Source organism: Cololabis saira, chromosome 9, assembly GCF_033807715.1.
Source record: "Cololabis saira isolate AMF1-May2022 chromosome 9, fColSai1.1, whole genome shotgun sequence".
Lineage (NCBI taxonomy): Eukaryota > Metazoa > Chordata > Actinopteri > Beloniformes > Belonidae > Cololabis > Cololabis saira.
In genome coordinates, this window is record NC_084595.1 from 10184640 (window position 1) to 10203193 (window position 18554).

Consider the following 18554-nt stretch of genomic DNA (forward strand, 5'->3'; position numbering starts at 1 on the left):
GACTAATAATAAAATACCAGAGAATGTATTAATATCAGATTTCTAATTGGGTATTTCAACAGCTCTTTGATTAGCAGGTAATGATGATACGATGATTTTATGTATAAATTCATGTGTAGACTCGTGGAGTCTCATAATGAATTAATCAGGGCCTTGACAGACATCACACTAAGCGATACAAGGCTTACATCATGTTTTTGGAAACACTGGAGACAATGCTTATATGTTTTTTATTAATGAAAACAGTCTGGAACTGTACACCTCTGTAATGTTTGTAATGTAATGTGTGTTTTTGTATGTATTTTATGGACCCTTGTGTCTGGAATAAAAGTTTATCATCATACCGTAGTTTAGTGACTCGGGTGAACAGGGGCAGGAGGTTGTGATCGTGTCAGACGCGTCACAGGGCTGTTTAAACGGCCAGCAGCAGCAGGGGAGGTGGGATGTGCTCGCCCCCGCCGGCTCAGCATGGAAGTGATCCAGATCATGAGGGCTGGACTACATCCAGGTATGAAAAAAAACAAAGTGGCAGACTGATCAAGGGGGAGCTCTCCACCGGAGAGCGCACAGCCGCGGCGCGCGTTCAGGCGCAGAAAGGGACGGGAGGATTCCAGATCGGTGCCAGACGCACCGACATTCTGTTCTCTACAAGTTCCCCTGCGTTCCTGTTTGGTTTTCACTTTCCAGAAAACTAATAACACGTGAACGTGTATGAGGTTTTAATCGTGGATATTTTTTTTTTACGCGGAGTTGGAATACATGGATTAAGGGGGGGATTGTTCTCGACGCGCAGGTACTTTACATTTGAAGAGAAATGAAGTCTGACTTTATGTGAAGTTTTGTCCACATTGAATAGGCAACAGTTAAAAGCCTCTTCCTGTTTTTTTTTGTTTGTTTTTCCCCTCCTTCCTCTCTCTTGTCTACCTGAACAGAAGTCAGAATCTGGACAAACTTCTCCCGGGATTGTTTGTTGCGCAGGAGCTTGGAGTCGGAGCGCGTCAAAACTCGTCCGTTGCGACTTTGTCTGAAGTTTTTCCCCCCATTCCCAGAGATGGTGGGGCACCTACATTTACAAGCGATGGATGATAGCCTGAAAGGAAAGAACCGGGAGGGGCTGCTCGACAGCCCGGACTCCGGGCTGCCCCCCAGCCCCAGCCCGCCCTTCTGCTCCCTCTCCCCGGCTCTGCTGGAGCCGCGCTCCGGCAGCTGCACGACGCCCGTGGAGAGCCAGAGCCACCATGGATGGTGCAGAAAGGAGAGCAGAGAGGGCAAACTGGTGAGAAAAACCTGCCGCTTTATACAACTACACAGGGGCGGCAATTGGGTATGGCCAGTACTCGAGTTGTAAAATAAAATCAGGGGGGATGGTGGATTTTATCATATGGGGACAGATAATTTGTGCTGATTACAAATAATATAATATATTACAAATAATAGCACTGACCAAAACAATGACAGAAAAGAATGACATAGCAGCAGTTAAATACAGCCTTCTGTAAGCTTTAAATATCCACTGGGCTTACATCAAATACATCAAAACACAAAAGTAAAAAACAGTCTTCTGAACTTATCAATATGACTCTGTCCTTCACAGGATAAGTAAAATGGATCACTGCAAAAACTCAAAATCTTAACAAGAATATTTGTCTTATTTCTAGTTAAAATGTCTCATTTTAGTAAAAAAAAATCTCATTACACTTAAAACAAGACTCATCACTGGAAAAAACAACAATTTTCACCTGTTTCAAGTAGATTTTCACTTGAAATAAGTAGGAAAATCTGCCAGTGGAACAAGATGTTTTTGCTTGTAATAAGAAGATAAATCTTGTCCCACTGGCAGATTTTCCTACTTATTTCAAGTGAAAAATTTACTTGAAACAGGTGAAAATTGTCATATAAGTTATTTTTCTGGTGTTATTATTCTGGTGATGACTCTAAATGTTGAAATAGCAGTAAAACCACATTCATTGATGAAATGACATAAGGGATGGAAAGGAGGGATGGCATTTTTACAGGGGGGATGATTTTGACTGTTTTTATTTCAGGGGGGGATGCCATCCCCCCTCATCCCCCCTCAATTCCAGTACTGGGTTTTTTTTAATACATTTATGGAATTACCCTTTGTCTTATTTCTAGTTAAAATGTCTAATTTTTAGTAAAAAAAAACCTCATTACATTTAAGACAAGACTCAAAAACAACAATTTTCACCTGTTTCAAGTAGATTTTCACTTAAAATAAGTGGAAAAATCTGCCAGTGGAACAAGATTTTTTTGCTTTTGTAATGAGAAGATAAATCTTGTCCCACTGGCAGATTTTTCTACTTATTTCAAGTGAAAATTTACTTGAAAGGTGAAAATGGTCAAATAACAAGTTATTTTTCTGGTGATGACTCTTGTTTTAAGTGTAATGAAATTTTTTGACTAAAAATGAGACATTTTAACTAGAAATAAGACAAATATTCCTGGTAAGATTTTGAGTTTTTGCAGTGAGCGAGACTGCATTTGGAAAAGTTCCAGTTTTCTTGACCACACAGATAAGCTACATAGACTTCTGTGATGAGTATTTGCTGGACATGTTGATTGATACTCTAGTTAAGTTCTGTGACTCGTAACCTTGCCTTACCTTAGCTTCCACTGAATTGACGCCACTGCAACTAGACAACACTTTTTGCAACCAATTAGGCTTTTAGCAGGTATTTCTTTAAAAGAAAGGTCAATGGAAAATAAATCCACTGCCATGAGACAAATCTGAAAGCATTTTAGTGTTTGCCCGAGACAAATTGCAGATCAGTCCCTCTCCCTTCCACATCTGGAAGCTCTCTTACTAGAAATTCCTCCGTTTCAAAGTTCTGAGGATGCCACTGGCCCTCATTAGGACTACAGAGGTTCTGCTGGGTGGTTCATCAGCTGGTGCTCTGGCTGCTCAGCTGTCACAGAGGTCAGTGTGGAGGTTTGATTCCAGTCACGGCTCCAGACTGAGACCCAGACACCGCCAGACTGGGACCCAGACACGGCCAGACTGGGACCCAGACACCGCCAGACTGGGACCAGACTGGGACCCAGACACCACCAGACTGGGACCCAAACACCGCCAGACTGGGACCCAGACACCACCAGACTGGGACCCAAACACCGCCAGACTGGGACCCAGACACCGCCAGACTGAGGCCAACGTTTACACGTAGCCGGGTAGTTACAAAAATTGATATTTTCCCCTCTCCGTTTTCAAAAATATCCTTGTTTACACGGACTCGCATGAAAACGCTGAGAGCATCATGCCAACCAATCAGAATCCTGGAAAAAACATCAACAAATGACATGTGTAACTTCCAGTTAAGGCTGATTTATGGTTCCGCGTTACACCAACGCAGAGCCTACGGCGTAGGGGTACGCAGCGACGCACACCGTACGGCGCGCATCGCCGCGTACCCTACGCCGTAGGCTCTGCGTCGATTTAACGCGGGACCATAATTCAGGCTTTACTTCCAAGACGGAACGAGAGTCTGAGAGAATTTAAAACAGGTAAAATAAAAGAAAATATTGACGGTGGCCAAACAAATTGTAAACACAGGTCGCACTCATGACGCTGCTGGTGACGTCTCTGTCGCATAATGTGACGTAAATCTCCGTTTTCCTCCGTTTTCTCTGTTTAGACGCAAACGTGAAAACTGAGTTTTTGAAAATCTCCACTTTGGCCGGAGTTTTCAGAAATGATCGTTTTTGGGGGCTTTGACCTCCGTTTTCGTGTAAACGAACGGCCAAAACGCATGAAAACGCCTCCGTTTTTGCCCCGTGTAAACGGGGCCTGAGACCCAGACACCGCCAGACTGGGACTAGGGATGGGCGGTATGGACTAAAAAATGTATCACGATAATTTCGGCATTTATCCCGATAATGATTAAAAAATACCAATTCAACTCCACCTTTTCAACTATAAAAGATCCGCCATGTTTGTTACACAAATCGTCATCAACGGGAATTTATTCCTTTTTTCTTTCTTTCTTTCTTTCTTTCTCTTTCTTTCTTCTTTCTTTCTTTCTTTCTTTCTTTCTTTCTTTCTTTCTTTCTTTCTTTCTTTCTTCTTCTATCTTTTCTTTCTTCTTTCTTTCTTTCTTTCTTTCTTCTTTCAGGGCTCATTTCCTTCCTTCCTTCCTTCCTACCTTCTTTCCTCCTGCTCTCTCCTTCCCTCTTCCCTTCCTCTTTTCTCCTTCTTCCTCCTCCTTTCCTTGTTTTCTCCCTTCTCCCCTTTTCTTCCTTCCTTCCTTCTTTTTTCCCTTCCTTCCTTCCTTCCTTCCTTCCTTCCTTCCTTCCTTCCTTCCTTCCTTCCTTCCTTCCTTCCTTCCTTCCTTCCTTCCTTCCTTCCTTCCTTCCTTCCTCCTGCTCTCTCCTTCCTTCTTTTCTTCCTCTTTTCTCCCTTCCTTCCTTCCTTCCTTCCTTCCTTCCTTCCTTCCTTCCTTCCTTCCTTCCTTCCTTCCTTCCTTCCTTCCTTCCTTCCTTCCTTCCTTCCTTCATTCCTTCCTTCCTTCCTTCCTCCTGCTCTCTCCTTCCTTCTTTTCTTCCTCTTTTCTCCCTTCCTTCCTTCCTTCCTTCCTTCCTTCCTTCCTTCCTTCCTTCCTTCCTTCCTTCCTTCCTTCCTTCCTTCCTTCCTTCCTTCCTTCCTTCCTTCTTTCCTTCCTTCCTTCCTCCTGCTCTCTCCTTCCTTCTTTTCTTCCTCTTTTCTCCCTTCCTTCCTTCCTTCCTTCCTTCCTTCCTTCCTTCCTTCCTTCCTTCCTTCCTTCCTTCCTTCCTTCCTTCCTTCCTTCCTTCCTTCCTTCCTTCCTTCCTTCCTTCCTTCCTTCCTTCCTTCCTTCCTTCCTTCCCGTACGTTGTGGATTTAACGCAGAACCATAAATCATTTTTACACAAAAACTTTATCAAAGGGAATTTATCGCTTTTACCACGAGATGACAAATTCTTATCGTGAGGAATTTTTTGGACGGTATATCGTCCAAAAATATCGCCCATTCCTAACTGGGACCCAGACACCGCCAGGGTTCTGGCTCCAGGATACAGGGGGTTTTCACCAGGGTGGCAGCTCTAAACCTCGCTGCTGCACCGTGTACGTGAGCGGAGGGGTGTGCACAAGCACCACAGGCATCTCTAGTCTTGAGGGTCTTGAATGTCCGTCTGAAGAATTTTGATCAAATTATGACGAGTGAACTTTGTTATATCGTAAAGCCAGACTGTAAAACCCAGGAACCTTAACATAAATGCTCAGCAACGGGTTCTCAGTTAAAACCAGTTTCAGTGGATCAATTGGTTGTAAATCCAGCTTGTTCTTCCCCGACCTGTTTTGCTCGTGACCGTTTCAAGTAAAGCTGTGTTGCTTTTCCTTCAGACATCGCTCAATCTTGACTAGTAGTGAGACTAGTTTTTCTACTTTTATATTTAAGGGACTGAGAAAGTACAGGCATGTCCAGCATTTTGGACACACACACATACTGAGCACGTCTGGACTGTAAAACAGCTCAAATGGGACTTATATGCTTCTACACACACTATAGTTGGTGCTGCGTCGTCTTGTCTCCTGTCAGTATGTGTTGTTCAACTGGGGAAATCAAAACAAAAACCTGGAAGTTGATATGGCTCCGGGGGAATCAAAGCGACTAGAAATGAATGAAAGTGAATTCACTCTTTGTTTTGAGTAAATATCAGCAACTGGGATCATCTGGGAGTTGTGACGCTGGTGTCGTGTTGTTTGTTTTTCCTCAAATAATCACAGGCGGTGATGCTAATGTGCATCTATCATGAAAATGAGGAACAGTAATACTTATTTTTTATATCCTCTGCATCATAAAGAGTTCCCTGCTTTAGTGACACATCCATTCATGTGCAATAATCAAAAGTATATGTTTGTGAAGGGGCGAGTCTGCAGATGGTCAGTTCACCGTCAGGGAGGAGATCTGGAATATTTCTCACTCTAGTTATGATTTGTGGTCATTTGTAAGTCTTTTCTTGTCTTTCAAAGGATGAATGCATGTAGATTCTAGATGGTGCACCCTCCGGTGACCTGTGTGTCACACAAGACGACTTGACTTGACGGGAAACCGTTTCCAGGTCGCTCCCAGTTTTCAGGACATGTCTGCGCAGGTTGTGCTGGTTTTAAACCGTTGTAAGCGAGGCCTCAGACGTGCAGCACAGTGTTCTGGGTGCTGTGTTTGGACTGCTGAAACCTGACATGTACTCAAACACAACACCCGGCTCCGACCAGCAGAACTGCTCTGTTTTTCTGTTCGTCTCTTAAAGGGGACGTAGCGGGATCAGGGGAGAGTTGTGCGGCGTTCCCTCTCAGGTTCACGCCACGCTGCGTTTACAGCATCACTATGAAGCAGGAATGGGCGATATTTTACCGTTGACGATATACCGTCAAAAAAATTGCCCACGGTAAGAATTTGTCATCTCGCGGTAAAAATGATAAATTTCCGTTGATGTTTTTGGGTAAAGCTGATTTATGGAAGGAAGGAAGGAAGGAAGGAAGGAAGGAAGGAAGGAAGGAAATGAGCCTGAAAGAAAGAAAGAAAGAAAGAAAGAGAGATAGAAAGAAAGAAAGAAAGAAAGAGAGAAAGAAAGAAAGAAAGAAAGAAAGAAAGAAAGAAAGAAAGAAAGAAATGGGCCTGAAAGAAAGAAAGAAAGAAAGAAATGAGCCAGAAAGAAAGAAAGAAAGAAAGAAAGAAATGAGCCTGAAAGAAAGAAAGAAAGAAAGAAAGAAAGAAAGAAAGAAAGAAAGAAAGAAAGAAATGAGCCTGAAAGAAAGAAAGAAAGAAAGAAAAAGAAATGAGCCTGAAAGAAAGAAAGAAAGAAAGAAATGAACCTGAAAGAAAGAAAGAAATGAGCCTGAAAGAAAGAAAGAAAGAAAGAAATGAGCCTGAAAGAAAGAAAGAAAGAAATGAGCCTGAAAGAAAGAAAGAAAGAAAGAAAGAAAGAAATGAGCCTGAATGCAAGAAAGAAAGAAAGAAAGAAAGAAAGAAAGAAAGAAAAAGAAATGAGCCTGAAAGAAAGAAAGAAAGAAAGAAAGAAAGAGAGAAAGAAAGAAATGAGCCTGAAAGAAAGAAAGAAAGAAAAAGAAATGAGCCTGAAAGAAAGAAAGAAAGAAAGAAAGAAATGAGCCTGAAAGAAAGAAAGAAAGAAAGAAAGAAATGAGCCTGAAAGAAAGAAAGAAAGAAATGAGCCTGAAAGAAAGAAAGAAAGAAAGAAAGAAAAAGAAATGAGCCTGAAAGAAAGAAAGAAAGAAAGAAAGAAAGAAAGAAAGAAATGAGCCTGAATGCAAGAAAGAAAGAAAGAAAGAAAGAAAGAAAGAAAGAAAGAAAGAAAGAAAGAAAGAAAGAAAGAAAGAAAGAAAGAAAGAAAGAAAGAAAAATTCCCATTGATGACATTTTTTGTATTGGTATTTTTTTTATAGTTATCAGGATAAATGCCAGAAATTATCGTGATACATGTTTTAGTCCATACTGCCCGTCCCTACTATGAAGCTATAACACTGATTCCAAAGCAGACACACCGCATGAACGAGGGGGTTGATGATAAACGGAGTAAAAATCAGTAAATTGAGTCCAATTATCAAAAAAGCGTCTCTGCTGAAAGCTCAGTCTCAAAAGGGGTAACTTGAGTTCAGCTGTCCGTCCTCCCAACACTATATTTTGTGTTGTTTTTCTATGTCACTGTAGAACAATCCTCAGGCTCTATTTTGAGGTGCAGAGTCTTGTTAGGGCGACAGCAGGGTGTTGCATAAGTATTTGATGATCTCTCACTTCTAAATTAAACACGCAAAGGCTCAGATAGCCTGACTGTTTTTAAATGGTTCAATCTGATGCAGATGGAGGATGATCCGCGCCGTACCTGCACTCGTTTGATGTTTGAAGGTGTCTGCGCGCGGTCATGCCGTCACGATAAGGTTCTGTTGGTACAGATGCGTTCCCATCAACCTCCATGCAAACATAGGATGTAAAGTCTTGAGTTTCTGCCACGACAAACAGCCGGCAGCCTGAATCTGTGTTTGTGTTGGCGTTTTTCTCAGTCTTTCTGCATTGTGCTCTGTGTAATGTGTGGGTGACTCAGCTGCAAGGCCGACTCATCTGGGCACAAAGCTGGGTTTACTTTTGGTGTGCTTGCTGGGAAAGTTCGCTCTGAATCTCATTCTCGAGATGCGTCCAGTGCAAATACTTTCTTGGCTGATCTCGGTTTCCTTTAAAGGGCCGACTGACCGGTTCCAGTGTTGGTCGATGATGGTTTTCTCTCTAAGCTTGATCCCACCATGGACGGTGAGCGATAGCCGAGGCTGCAGGCTGTGTGCTCTCTCCTAGCTTTATTTTTAGCATTTCATCCCTGGGCCTCAGCGGCTGCAGCTGCGTGGCGTTTGCACTCCGTCCTCATCCCAGACTCGTGAAGCGCTTCCCAGTCTGATTAGTGAGATTAAACTTACCCAAATGTGTTGAGATTGCATCACGTAAAGTAAATCAGCTCATTGAAAAACATAATCAGAAGGTTTCATTGGTGGCTATCAGATTACTTAGAAAGAATCAGACATCACCTTCCTCTCCGAAGCTGCAGCTACGTCTTCCCACGTCTGGTCCTTCCTGCTTTTATCTCCATGAATCAGTGGGCGGTGTCACATAAAAGCTGCTCAAGTTCTAAAATGGTCCTTTCATAGGTGGTTGAAATCTATTCTGTCTTTGACTTGTTTATCTGAGCCCTCACAATGTTTTTATTTTATTTATTTATATATGTATGTATATATATATATATATATATATATATATATATATATATATATATATATATATATATATATATATATATATATATATATATATATATATATATATATTTGCCAAAACACAAGATACTGTATGAAAATAAGATAAGAGATAAGATAAGATAATCCTTTAATAGTCCCACAGAGGGGAAATTTGCAGTTTACAGCAGCAAAGTGGATAGTGCAAAAACAAGAGGCATCAATAGAAATAGTAATAACAAAAAGTAATAATATCAGTATGATACACTATAAACAGTAAAAATATGAAAAATATTGCAAAATAGGAAATAGCTTATTATTATGATTATTATTTTGATGATTATGATTATTATTGGGGATTACTGGGGGTTATTGGATCATTTTTGTAAAGAAAAAAAACTTTAATTTTTAATATAGTCCAAAGAAATGTCTCTGAGATGAAGGAAGCAGGCAAAGCTGCATGGTTGACCAACTGAAAATGTGAAATAAAAGTGCTGTAGAACACAAAAAAATAAATAAACCAAACCATCAGAGAAGTTGTAAACGGTGTTTTATTAATGTTTTATCCGAGCCGGACACGTCCAGTTGCAACAGCAGCAACTTCAAGCTTTTCCTTTGCAGCGTTTGAATTTAAAGTGCAAGAATTGTAGATACATGTATATCTTTCTATGATTCTCCTGTTTTTAATCCGTGAATCGGGTCAGTATCAGCCCCGGATCACCGGTCAGAACTAACCCGCCAGTCAGCAGCCAATCAAACTCTCTGTGGAGACGTTGGCGGGCTGGACTTCAGCAGACACGTCCCAACGGCCTGCAGATTCACTTCATTCAACCCCAAATGAAGTGAGAAGCAGCAGCTGTGCAGTTTCAGATAGTGTGTTTGTGGTGATGATGGTGGTCTGGAGGTAAGACGAGCCTCACGCTGCGATCTGCTGCGCCCTTGGCCTGCTCTTGCTCGTCTCCTGCAGCGGCATGTGCAGTCAGACGGCAGCATGTGACAGCTCCACTGTGTAATGTGAGAGGCGGCCGAGTTATGGCCGAGGCTCGGCCTGATCCGTGCAGGCCAGTGTTTGGAAACACCTGCAGGTTTCAGGGGGCTGAGTAGGGCTGGGGAAAGATTCAAATGTCAAGAATCGATTCCGATTCTTAAGATTCAGAATCGATTATCAAGATTTGATTCGATCCGACTCGATTCGAGTCCGATATTGATTTGGGTTAGTGTTATTAAAACTGTTTTTTGAGCTGTTGCATGAATTATATGACTGTAGTTCTGCAACATATTGATACTAGTATTATATTGAGATTCAACAGCAAGTATTGGCAGCTAATGATGCTGTAAGGACCAATCAGCTCCCAGAATGCTGATAGAACTGCTTTCAGAAACATCGTGGGTCAGAATTACCAAACAGATCCAGGGCAGCAAACAGAGGCCGGATGAAATCAGTTTTATTTTTTCCCACATTCCGTTTACATTTCTTTCCATTTTCCGTCTATTTCAGTTTTAAATTTTTGAGAATTTGGTTTTTAGCATTTTATGCAAATGTAACCCCAAGACAGTATATATAGTAATGCAATATAGACAATTTATGCAATTATAACTGAAAACTTTAATGTTTTCATACCTTTAAACATATTTAAACACAAAAACATGTTACCAGTTATTCTTGTGTCCAACAAAACATTCCTTTTTTGGGCATAAACAAAAAAATACCAAAAGTTGTAATGTAATAATGAAAAAAAAAAATCGATCTTTAGACATACGAATCCATTTTTAGGAATTAATGTGAGAAAAATCAATTTTTTCAACACAGGCCTAGCGCTGAGTGTCCTCTTGTCATCAAGGGTCAGTGCACCAGCAGACCCTGTTTCAACAGTTAGTTAGTTTCAATATTAACCTCACTGTTATCTATTAATCTTCAGATTTGCAGTAGCAGCACAGTAAATGATTTGAAGAGTCAGGTATCCTCACCCGCTGAGGCTGTTGTTCTGCACTTGCAGGGCCCGGCGTCGTCAATTCACTGTCACCAAATGAACATCTTCGGTCAGCTGGCCGAACCCCCGTCTCCACAGACTTGCTTTTCTTTTTTTCCCCCTTTTCTTTAACAAGTGTAAGACTGTTTTCCCAACACGAACACACACAGCCGGCGTCTGACTCACAGGTCTCCACTCAGCCTGAAGTGCCGTATAAACCTGAGAGAAAGAAATGTTCCATCAACAGCCCACTTGGCAGGGCCCACACAGGGCAATTATTTGAATTAAAACAGAAGTGTGACCCCGAGTGCCGGGACTCTCGTCTAACTGCCGTCACGGTGAGAGCCAGGCCTGCGACGAGGGGAGGTCTCCTGGAGGGGGTGGATGCAGGGTTTTTCATTTGAGTTGAAACCCTTCAAACAATGCTGCCTCTTTTTTTCTTCTCCTCACTGCTGGTCCTTGTAGGGCGCATGAAAGCAGAGTTCCTTGCACGTCGCTGTGTCGCTGTGATACTCAGACTCTCCTGTTTCCTCCATGCAGCTCCCTTACCTGCTGCTGAACGCCGCGGGAACGGACCCCAAGGCTCGCATGCATCCAGTGTTCTTCGGAGAGAGCATCGAGGTCAACCCCAAACCCCAGCAGGAGATCAAGTGAGACATCCCCGTTGTACAAAACACCAGGAGACAAATGCACAGTTCGTACCTTCGTTGAGGTCCGGAGTTGAAGCTGGCGTTGTGTGTTTACCGTAGAAGTACACGTTTATAGAGGGTATGCATTGACGTTAGGAATGGGTGATATTTTACCGTTCACGATATACCGTCAAAAAAATTCCCCACGGTAAGAATTTGTCATCTCGTGGTAAAAACGATAAATTCCCGTTGATGACGTTTTTGTGTAAAGCTGATTTATGGTTCTGCCTTAAATCGAAAGAAAGAAAGAAAGAAAGAAAGAAAGAAAGAAAGAAAGAAAGAAAGAAAGAAAGAAAGAAAGAAAGAAAGAAAGAAAGAAAGAAAGAAAGAAAGAAAGAAAGAAAGAAAGAAAGAAAGAAAGAAAGAAAGAAAGAAAGAAAGAATTGCGTTTATAGTCATCCATTAGGAATGGGCGATATTTTACCGTTCACGATATACCGTCAAAAAAATTCCCACGATAAGAATTTGTCATCTCGCGGTAAAAAACGATAAATTTCCTTTGATGACGTTTTTGTGTGAAGCTGATTTATGGTTCTGTGTTAAATCCACGCACAACGTACGTGAAGGAAGGAAGGAAGGAAGAAAGAAAGAAAGAAAGAAAGAAAGAAAGAAAGAAAGAAAGAAAGAAAGAAAGAAAGAAAGAAAGAAAGAAAGAAAGAAAGAAAGAAAGAAAGAAAGAAAGAAAGAAAGAAAGAAAGAAAGAAAGAAAGAAAGATAAATTCCTGTTGATGAAGTGTTTGTGTAACAAACATGGCGGATCTGAGAACGAGGAGCTTGAGTCATTACAGTTTTGCAGTACAGGTAACTAATTTAATTGTTTTTTATTAATTGAATTTAATTGGTGTAGTTTAGTAGTATTTAGTATTACTTTAGAGCAGTGTTTTGGGGGCTCCAAAGACTGAATGTGGTGATAGATTTATAGTTAAAAGGTGGAGTTGAATTGGTATTTTTTTTATCGTCATTTTTATCGTTGTCGGGATAAATGCCAGAAATTATCGTGATACATTTTTTAGTCTATACCGCCCATCCCTAATTGACGTCACATTCCCACTGGACCAGCCCCCTTACTCGCACTGAGTGGCAAAAACGGCTGCAACTAGTGGAGAAGACGGGATAACAGCCGATTATCGGCTTAAATTAAAGGCAGTTGGACTTAACAGTGACCCGTACAGTTACCCCAAGAACCAGTGGTCCATGGACATTAATATTTGGCCACGAATTGAGTTTCCTGATATTTAGATGTACTTAATTTCTACGCCGGGGAAACACACAAAGCAAAGCTTGAAGGCATACAAAAGTCTTGATGCTTGGTCCAACTTCAAGGCAGGATTTGTTGTAGAAATTAAAGTGATGAAGACACCGAACTTTATGATTTGACCGTTTAACTTTAGCTACCCAAAAATCCAACATTACCTGATACAAAATGGGAACAGCAAATCCACGTTTCGGTGTCTGGAATCCAGTTGTTTCTGAGAATTGCAGCGATCCATTTGTCTCTCTTAAGCTTATTTTTCGCCAGTCTGTAAAACAATAACTCTGATTTCTTGCTAAATCTGAATACAGTCGATCCCACAACAGCTCTTTCCCATTTTAGATGTTTTCTAGTTGCTCAAACTGACACTCAGTTTTTCTACCACTCAGTGTTTCTGCCACTCAGTGGGCGTAACCCGCTGTGAAGTTGCATCTGTGACATCATGAGCATTCCCTCTATAGACGTCTGTTTTTTAAGAATTCTGCATGATTGCTGGCTCTCTCCCGTGTTAGAGCAAAACGTCCCGGTACGGTCATGTTCTGCAGGTGCAGGTTCTTACAGGAATTCAACCAATCATGACACGTGTAGACCCGTAAATGAATCAAACGCAAGACTCCTCTAGTCTTCAGGAGGTCACTCTTTATTTCACTCAGCGCAGTTATGGGAATATCTAAAACAGGATCTAGCTCAGGATTAAACTGGAGGTTCAGAGAAATCCAAGTAAACATGCGTGAGAAGACAATCGATTATTGCGTGAGGTGCGTTCGACCCCGCGATGCTAGGTGGCGCCACACACACTTTCGTATTGGCGTTCTTCCAGTTCCTTCTTTGTTGATCGTCTTCTTCTTCTCCTACTGTGTTTATATTCTGTCTTTCGCTGTGTCGGAAGGGGGGGAGTCCGGGCTCGCTAGCTCGGCTCAACGTGGGTATACATGCCAGAATAACTCGAATTCGGACCACATTATCTGTCACTAATAGCTCAATCTTAAGAGCTTCAGTTTGGTTCGACTACAGCCCGGCTAAAGTGTATACATGGCTTTTAAATATTCGATATCGGTCGGATTAAGGCAACAATTTGAATTTCTGTTAGTGCAAGTAAACGTACAAGTGTCTAGGAAGCTTACATATTTCGGAAATAATTGCAGCCTTGAGGAGTTTTATCAGATGCAAATACTCTAGAAGTCGTATAGGCAGAGGTGTCAAAAGTATTCACATTCATTACTCAGGTAGAAGTATAGATACTAGAGTTTAAAAATACTCCTGTAGAAGTTGAAGTATCAACTCAAGTTTTTTACTCAAGTAAAAGTATAAAAGTACTGGTTTCAAAACTACTTAAAGTATAAAAGTAAAAGTAATGTAAGGGGAAAAAAGCCATTAAGTACAAAAGCCATTGAAAATGAATGCATCTTAGTATAATGCAAATATATTAAAGAAGCATATATGTGTACTATTGAGCATTAACATGTGTTTCAGAGAGCAGGAGATATGATGACTAGTTGCCTATAAGTATTGTAATGGTGCAAAAAGTCAAACTTCAGAGGCATGTTATCATTTATCCTAACCTTTATTGGAATGTACATCCAAGTTTAGTTGCAGGAATCTGAGGGAACGGATGTAAGAACAAAACTGGACAAGAACATCTGAAACAACCACAACCAAATTCACTCTATCCGGATGGAGCAATTTAACTGGATAGTTTTTTTTTAAAGGCCGAAATGAAATAGAGTAACAAGGCTGTTTTTAAAATGTAAGGAGTAAAAAGTACAGATAATTGTGTGAAAATGTAAGGAGTAAAAGTAAAAAGTTGTCTGAAAAATAATTACTCCAGTGAAGTATAGATAACCAAAATTTCTACTTAAGTAAGGTAACGAAGTATTTGTACTTTGTTACTTGACACCTCTGCGTATAGGAAGACACTTATATCACCCAAAAGATTTCGTTGACATTTAACCTTATTCAGGGTCATGTCGTGAGAAAATATGTCCAACAGAAATACATTTTATGATGGATGTTCTGACTCTGAGGGGTGAATCTCAACAGTGTAGTTACTAGCCGCCGCCTCCAGTTACGGCTAGTAACTGGAAACTGACATCAACTTTGTGCGCTTTTCCCGCTTCCAGTTAAAGTATGAATCCGCTGCATCTGTGACTACGTTTACATGCAGTCAAAATTCGGGTTATTGCTAATATTCCGGTTACAGAAACATTCTGAATATTCCGTTTACTTGGTAATTAATCATTCGGGATATCTGGATCAAACCAGCGACGCACGGAGAACGTCATGATGCAATTCCCGTCATTTCCGCTTCTTCTTCCTGTATCCAAATTCAAAACAAATGCTGCTTCGCGCAACTTTTCGCTCACTTTCTTTTAAATCCGGCTATCCCGGTACTTTCTACCGTCTACAAATGCAGAAATGTTCATATCCTTCATTACATTTATGAAGTGATTAGTCTCCTCCTGGTCTTGGTTTCTCCGTGTTTATAAGAACTTCCTGGACTCAAAAGACCAGGATTCCTTGCGAACAAAGCATGCACAGAAAACAAATCCATGTTCCGTTTGATGGGGATATTCCGTTTGGCGTTTACATGACCCAATATTCGGGTTTTACAAGGAATAACTCAGGGGTAATATTCGGGTTTTTAAAAACCCGAATATGAGCAAATCGGGTTATTCAAAGAGGTTATTGGTGTTTACAAGGCCGTGCAAATTCGAGTTATTGCCAATATTCGGGTTTTAAAATAGTTATTGTCTGCATGGAAACGCAGTCTGTGTTGGCTGTTGGACCACCACCACGTTTAAACGCGGTTAAACTCCACTGAAGTGTGGCAAAGTCAGTCTCAGGAGAGCACTGGTCCTGCTGTCGTCTGATAAATGTACATGAGATCCAGACGGAGTCCTAAAAGCGTGTCTGTGTTTTCTTCTCCAGGTGCAACTCGGAGGTGAAGTACGACTCCGACAAGCACTACCGAGACCGGGTGGTGTGCGCCCCGGTGCCCACGCCCACCTCCTTCAGCGAGACGGTGGTGGCGGTGCGGAACTGCACCTGGAGGAGCTACAAGAGCCAGGTGTACCTGGAGCCGCGGCAGAGGCCGGTCAAGTACCAGAGCACCACCATCATCTACCCCAAACACGCCAAGAACACTTACCGCACCACGCTCAACTACAACGCCGCCGGCTCCCGCCGCTGGTTCGTGTCCACGGTTCAGCTGGAGTCCAGCGAGGACACGAGTCCCTGCATCATCTACACGGAGGACCTGTAGAGCCGAGTTACGTGCTCATCATCTGCTTGTTTTGTTTGCTTTCTTTTCTTTTTTAAATCATTTTGTTGTTGTTGGAACTTGGAGAAGCCGCTCTGGAAGGGAAATACCCGGAGCCGCTCGCCACCCGACCTCCAAACTCTGGGAACTCGTCACAGATATTTCATCCGAGTGTGTTTAGAGTTCATGCTGCTGCCGTCTCTGAAAGTGTCTGAGAACCGCGCGGCGGTGATTTATCGTCTTATTTAACTCAGGAGATGACAAACTGGGAGCGCCTCTGACTTTACCCTCATCCGATCATAAGTGTCCGTGTACGTGCAGGTCAAGTGGAGACGAGGAGCATCTGGGATTTCAGGTGAACCTGAGCAAACGCAGTCACTCCGATGCAAAGCTTTATAAAAACGGCTTGGTTGCACTTGTTTTCTATACGTCCCGGTCCTCCCAGAAGACGTGGCGTTGCAGTGGGGAATGTCTGTGCTACCCGTGAAAAATTGGACCAAAGATAGCCTGAACTGTTTATTTCCCTCTTGTCTCGGCACGCACGAGACACGAAGCTTCCAGGACTCCATGTAACTGCGGCGCATTTTGTTTTAACGAGAGACGGGACTGGAGACGGAGCTCAGCGGGATGATAAAACTGGCTGAAAAAGCTTCTGAACACTCTGAACCGTCAGATATCAGCAGCTTGTAGCGTGATGTGAATACTCTTGATGGTAGGCTCTTACTTGGTCTCACCAAAGCAATACTGCTTGGGTTTAGATAAAAATGTTAGCTTTTATTTATTACATTTGGAGCTGTTATTCATCAGGACTGTGCAGAACAAGGCCTTTCAAAAAGGTGGCAATCATTGAACCATTTAACAGTTTTCCATCAGTGCAAATATTAATCTTCAACCCGCCTTGATGATGTATCCTGGACTCTGCACCTCGTCTTCTTCTGCAGGATTCAACAGTCATAACTATTTCCTGATGCAGCTTTTCTGGTGATTTATGGCTGCGTACAGTCGGTGTCAGCGTGCTTCTGCTCCGTCTCAAAATGTGGCAAAACGTCCCTGAATGGGAAGAAAGCAGCCGTTCATAAATCCATCAGCAGGTTTGAGCGCCAAGTGCCTCCCGGCGAGTTCTCAGCTCGTGATAACGATGCACCGTAAACACTGGCGGGAAGTCTTAGCCGGTGGAAACGCCTCTGATGGAGCTCAGATGTAAACACCAGGAAGTCAGAGATTGGACCGTGAGCTGACAGGTTGTCACCTTTTAACTCACAAGTAAAAAAACTATTCAGGCTTAATCACACACACATCACATGGAACTGCAGCCGTTTTCAATCAGAACATCAATCTCTACAGTCCTCCACGTGTAAATACTCAAACTATGACGTTTCCCTGAATTTGATTTCCAAGCTTAAGATGTAAGACTTTAATTATTTTTTTGTACTTTGTGTCTGTTTTATATATATATATGTATGTATAAATACATATGTATGTATATATATGTATGTATGTGTATATATGTATACATATATATATATATGTATGTAAACTAGGGCTGGGCGATTTTTGGACAAAAATAAAATCCAGATTTTTTTCTCTGAAAACCCGATTTTCGATTTCGATTTTTTTTGGTAAAACTACAAAAGACAATGGAATAAATTGTTTCAAATATTTTATCTTTATTTTTTAAAGAAAAATAGCAAAAAAATGTCCCTATTGGGAATGAAGTGCAATTGAAAGATACTGTAAATCCTCCTTGAGTTTAGTAAAGTGACAACATTTACAATTTTCTTGACCAAACAAAGATGACTAGACGAGCTCTGTCTGTAATGGAAAATCGATTTTCCGATTTTCCTTTTTTTAACATGGTCTTGATTAATAAATCCAATGTAGATTTAAAATCGATTAATCGCACAGCCCTAATGTATACATATGTATGTATGTATGTATGTATGTATGTATGTATGTGTATATACATATATGTACGTATATATGTATATATATACAGTATATATACAGTATATATATATATATATACATATACAGTATATATATATATATATATATATATATATATATATATACATATACAGTATATATATATATATATATATATATATATATATATATATATATATATATATATATATATATATATATTATACACACACACACATATTGTGCTGAATATGGCAAATATTGACATTTCTGACTTTACCTCATAATGTCTTGGGTATCAGTTTATTTCATTGCAAGTATGTGTTCTTGATTTTATTTGTATGTTTTTTAGTTTGAAGTACCTCCAAGTTGGGGGGGGTAGGGGGCAGTAAGAATGAGGAGGATTGCACAGAGTTTTTGTTCAATTCACAGAAACTTTCTGTGGGAAGTCGACACCAGGAATTTTAAACATTTTCCACTTTGGAAACTTTCCATTGGAATTAAATGGAATCTACAGGAATTAATGAAAAAAAAGACCTGTGGTAATTTACTGTGTATATATGGAAGAACACAAATATTTTGTGTGGTCATAAGCAAAAAAAAAGCAATATTTACATATTTTGGAGGTTTTTTTTTGCCTTTTCGACCTGGACCAGATTCTATAAAATGTTTAACGATGCGTTTTCTC

At 41.0% G+C, this 18554-nt stretch overlaps 1 protein-coding gene across 1 annotated transcript; it reads left to right on the top strand.

The window, feature by feature from the left end:
- The first annotated feature begins 431 nt into the window (after positions 1-431).
- rflna (refilin A) lies at positions 432-17848 on the top strand. The gene is made up of 4 exons (XM_061730425.1): positions 432-793; positions 933-1276; positions 11281-11390; positions 15610-17848. Exons 2-4 carry the CDS (start codon positions 1052-1054, stop codon positions 15941-15943), a joined length of 669 nt encoding a protein of 222 aa, XP_061586409.1. The 5' UTR covers positions 432-793; positions 933-1051; the 3' UTR covers positions 15944-17848.
- The last annotated feature ends 706 nt before the right edge of the window (positions 17849-18554 follow it).

Coding starts and splice junctions, on each gene's coding strand:
- rflna (XM_061730425.1), top strand. CDS start 1,052: ATGGTGGGGCACCTACATTTACAAGCGATGGATGATAGCCTGAAAGGA. Junction 1,277..11,280: donor AGAGCAGAGAGGGCAAACTG/GTGAGAAAAACC, acceptor TCCTCCATGCAG/CTCCCTTACCTGCTGCTGAA. Junction 11,391..15,609: donor AAACCCCAGCAGGAGATCAA/GTGAGACATCCC, acceptor TTTCTTCTCCAG/GTGCAACTCGGAGGTGAAGT.